This window comes from Phytophthora infestans, genomic scaffold, assembly GCF_000142945.1.
Source record: "Phytophthora infestans T30-4 supercont1.13 genomic scaffold, whole genome shotgun sequence".
In the NCBI taxonomy this organism is placed as follows: domain Eukaryota; phylum Oomycota; class Peronosporomycetes; order Peronosporales; family Peronosporaceae; genus Phytophthora; species Phytophthora infestans.
The window spans coordinates 2,546,329-2,550,783 of record NW_003303746.1 but is presented as its reverse complement, the minus strand read 5'-3'; the positions used below and the strand labels follow the sequence as shown (position 1 = coordinate 2,550,783).

Sequence of the window (4,455 nt, the reverse complement as noted above, 5' to 3'; positions counted from 1 at the left end):
TCTTATAGACCAGACGCTTAGTGCAGTACACACGCAAAAATTCAACACGGCAAGCCGTATGAAATGAGGTCGCAACGAAGAAATCCGACGAATGTGGAGGCGAAGAACGACGACACACGCTCAACGAGCGGCTTTCCACGTGTCGCGTAGCGAATAGAGAATGAAGAACCCCCTCCCGGACGAAAAACAGCAAGTGCTACCAGATGTGACGACTGGTGGGAGCACGGCGCAGAGGAACAGCGACGAGGAACGAGTCGCGTGGCGAGGAGCGAAGCGGAGGAGGGCGGCGAGAGTCCAACGAAGGGGACTCGAAGGTAAGGCGTAGGAGGCAGTTGATGTGCCTCGAAGAAGGTAAACTGGAAAGTGAGATTGAAATGGTTAGTTGTTTGTCGGCTACGAAGAAGTGCTAGATAGCATTCCCTTGGTATCCTATGTAAGTATATGCATTTCACTATACTAGATTCTAAGTAGTCCTTGAGTCGAATCTTGAAGTAGCGTAGCGTAGTAGTGAACCGCGGTTCATTTGAACCGGGTCAGAATCCCCATAGTGAATTCAAATGAAAAAGAATGACTGTCATTGAAGTTCCATGTTTGGCAATACTCGTCCAAACATGGTGATTGCAGGCGTGTGTCTGCCTGGCCGCTCATTGGCAGCTTAAGAAGACAGTTGGAAGTCAGCAAAGACAAGTATGAAAGAAAATAGAAGAAAGTAGGACGCATTGGTACCAACATCATGGCCATCGCTGGCTGTGACGTTGGTGCGTCGTTACACCGTGCCCCGCACTCAACACATTGGCCAACCACGCTTACCTGCCGCGCAACGGCCAGAACGTCACCAAGGCTGTACTGGGCCCCGCGGTCATGTCTGTCTACAGCTTGGGCGAGGACGCCACTGCCACATTGCTGGCGCTCGTGCCCGATTCCTTTTCGCTCGACTTCCTGTCCACGCACAGCTTTGATCGAGCACGATGCGTCGCTCATCCACAACGACGTGTACTTCGGCGGCGAGCCGGCCCGAGTGAACCTCACGCTGGCAGAGGAGTTGCTCAAACGCGGAACATTGAGCGGCACGATCGGTGTTACGGAGCTTGGAGCTGCACGTAAGGCACGTCTTGCAGACAGCCTCGCTATCAACTCGAGCGTGACATTCGGTTCTACCCAGCAAACGCTGTCGTTCCTCGAGGCGTCGATCTTGGTACTTGGATTTGGCTCCAAGAACAACGAGACCGTCTCGGTCGACACGGCTCGTTCATTCCTCGTCGACGAGAAGATCCCGAACGGATGGGAGCGCGCCACAAGTGCCATTAGCGCCGCCGACGCGCGTGCTACTGCCGCTAAGATCGCTTTTGCCTCCGCTTAGAATTATAAATATGGTAGTAAGAACCATTAGCGATTTAATCGGGAGCGAATACCGTGCTGTCAGTAAAAAAGGAGAAACCCGACGGAGATGGAAGCCCGAAGGAGCTATTCAGACTCGGTCAGATGTCTTTGGCAGTATTTGTCGCAACCCTAGCAATATCAATAAACAAGTTATTAACTAACTGAAAAACAAGAACAATGGTTTTACGAGTACTACGGTGAACCGACGATAAAGAGCAAAAAATTGGACCAAAAGCTAGCGCCTTGGCTTGGTAGCAATTTCATCTTTACACGGTCTTCATTCCATGGACAAAAGCCTAGTACGCCTTCTATCAGGGGTATACTCATCATGATGTCCACAGTTATCCAACAGGGCGAGATTGGACACTGACGTGTGCACTGACAACAAATTATTTATGTGTGTTGTTTAATTCTAAGCATTCATCAATACCGGTAAGCCGCAGGTTTTGCACTGTGTCAGCACATGTATTACCGGTATACCGCACTTCAGTAAATTCGGGTCCTGGTTTATCGTGTAGCCAGGGTACACTTGGGATTACGTACCCCGTTGCAATTTAACCTCAGCACTTGGAATGCCAAATTTACTAAAGTGCAGTATACCGGTAATACATGTGCTGACACAGTGCAAAAACTGCGGCTTGCCGGTATTGATGTACAGGATAATTGTCCTACCGGTAGAATCGAGGACAACACACAGAAATTATTTGCTATTAGTGACATTTAATCTCGCCCTGTTGGATGACGGTAGACATCGCAATGAGAATACCCCGGATAAAAGCCGTAAATGGCTTTATGTTCACGGAATGAAGACCGTGTAAAGATGTAATTTACTACCAAGCCAAGGCGCTAGCTTTTGGTCCTATTTTTTGTCCTTTCATGTCAAGGTGTTGGGGTTAAATACCGAAAATGCGCCTTTGTAAGGGATGCCTGCCAAAATCTACATAAAACGGTTTAAGCAGATATTTCTAATGACGGTTTTGAGGCCCCAAACTCTCCTATAAGAAGCAACAATAGTTTCGGTTTAGAAAAACGGCAACCAAACAATTTTTTTTTGTTCTAAGTGGTTGTGTAGCGGGGTACGTAGCCCTAAGTGTACCCTGGTTACATGAAGTGTGACACTTCACACTTCAGGAGTATGACACGTCTACTCCGGGATATTTGGTACATAGTACCAAGGTCGTTCAAAGCCAACCATTGGTCAGCGACATTGCATTTCTATAGGTGACTTATAGTTTGTATTAAACCCAAACTTAATCTACCTATAAATATACTCAGTTTACAATCTACCTTATTTAGGTCACTTCTCTCTCTTTTGAATAAAGAGGGGACCTGTGAACTGCCGTTCACTGAGAGTTTGTATACTCTCGGAAGATAACTTCCTCCAGCGCAAGGTGCTGTGTGACCCCCTCACACTTGGTAGCACTCGTAGTCGATCCACGCCACCGCGGGTAGACTACCTGAACCTCTCCGAAGTTCGTTGCCATGGATAGGAACGACTTCTCCCATATGAACGACTCTCAGTTCGAGTCGGTTCGGAAGATGGCAGGCATCTTCGGGATGGAGGCCCTGCAGAGCCTGGTGGTGTCAACACCGGCTGAGCAGCTCGAGCGCGTCAATGCGTTCGACGCGTACGAGCAGGGCCTCATTGCACATGTGCGGGAGAACTTGCAGGCTCCGGCAGCGGAAGCAAATCCGCCTCACCCGAAGCCAATACGGCTGAAGGTTAAGCCGTATGAAGGGAAGGAAGGCGAGAACCTTCACTTCTGGGTCCGAGAAGTAGAGCTCGCGATGGACGCGGCTCTGATCTCGATCGAGCAACTGCGTGTTGCTTTTGCACTCTCCAACCTTAGCGGCCGTGCTAAGAGTTGGGTGTACACACGGGAAGCAACATCCCCTGGATGTTTCACATCCTGGACTCAGCTGTGTGAACAGCTCCGAGCCGCGTTCCTCCCGGCGAACTACGAGTACCGCCAGCGTTCGCGCTTCCTCTCGTGTAAACAAGGGAGGCGCGAACTGCACGAGTATGTGCAGGAGATATGGGAGCTCACGGCGTCCCTAGTGGGAAACCCACTCAACGAACACATCAAGATGACTGTGTTAATGGACGGCCTTCGAGTGGGCCCCGCACGCACTCAGCTGTTCCGGGTGCAGTCAAGCACCCTTGAAGAGGCGATTCAAGTGGCTCTTCAGAAGAGTACAGCCATCGCCAGGCGCGTACGCCGGCCTCAGCATGGCCTGGGAGTTCCTTGTCGGCTCCCGGTCGCACAAGTCCCAACGGACCAGTTCCCATGGAGCTCGGGTCCGCCGAACAGCGTGACATCCGCTGCTTCGGCTGTGGAAAGATGGGCCACTTCAAGCGCGACTGTCCCGCGGAAAGACTCCGCAGACGGTCCTTCCCCAAGCCCGTCCTCAAGGGTCGCTGGCAGAAGCCAGGATCCCGGGGACAGGGGAACGCCGGGAACCAGTAGGGGCGGGGCGCCCTACTGGGGAAGAACTAAGTCTTCGTGATGGGTGCGCGGGTGGCGCGTACCACGAAGACTTTGCCCCTGAGAGTCTTCGCACTCTCGAATCGGCGAAGAGCAGCGGCGGGTTCGTAGTACACGGATGTGTACGGGGATACGTTCATCCCTTTAGAATCCTGATTGATTCTGGGGCGTCGAAGAATTTCGCACGCCGCCAGACGGTTGCTCGCAACAGCAACAAGTTGTCCGATGCTTTGAGAGAAAGCAAGGGCAACGGGACGGTGTCAGTGCGACTGGCCGACGGAAAGGTCGTCACTGTCCCCAACGTCCAAGTGGATCTAGCCGTCAAGTTTGAAGACTTTGACAGCCTCGAACAGCTCACTGTTCTCGATATGGATCCATATGATATGATCCTGGGCATGCCCTGGCTTGAGAAGCACGAGACCTGGATCGACTGGCGAGGCAAGGCAATCGGTGCCAGCCGCCCTGCGCAGTCCGACAGAGCATTGGTGAGTCATGTTGTCACCTCTGTCAGGACCCGGGGCGCCCGCAAGGGCTGCCAGGGTACCGAAGCATCCGGCAGATGCTTGGGAGTCGTCGACGTATATGACGA

General features: G+C 52.0%; 1 protein-coding gene across 1 annotated transcript; it reads left to right on the top strand.

The window, feature by feature from the left end:
• Window positions 1-861: 861 nt before the first annotated feature.
• Window positions 862-1,360, top strand: PITG_08526 (uncharacterized protein; the record flags this gene model as incomplete). The annotated part of the gene is made up of 2 exons (XM_002903849.1): window positions 862-912; window positions 965-1,360. 2 exons carry the CDS (start codon window positions 862-864, stop codon window positions 1,358-1,360), a joined length of 447 nt encoding a protein of 148 aa, XP_002903895.1.
• Window positions 1,361-4,455: the final 3,095 nt, after the last annotated feature.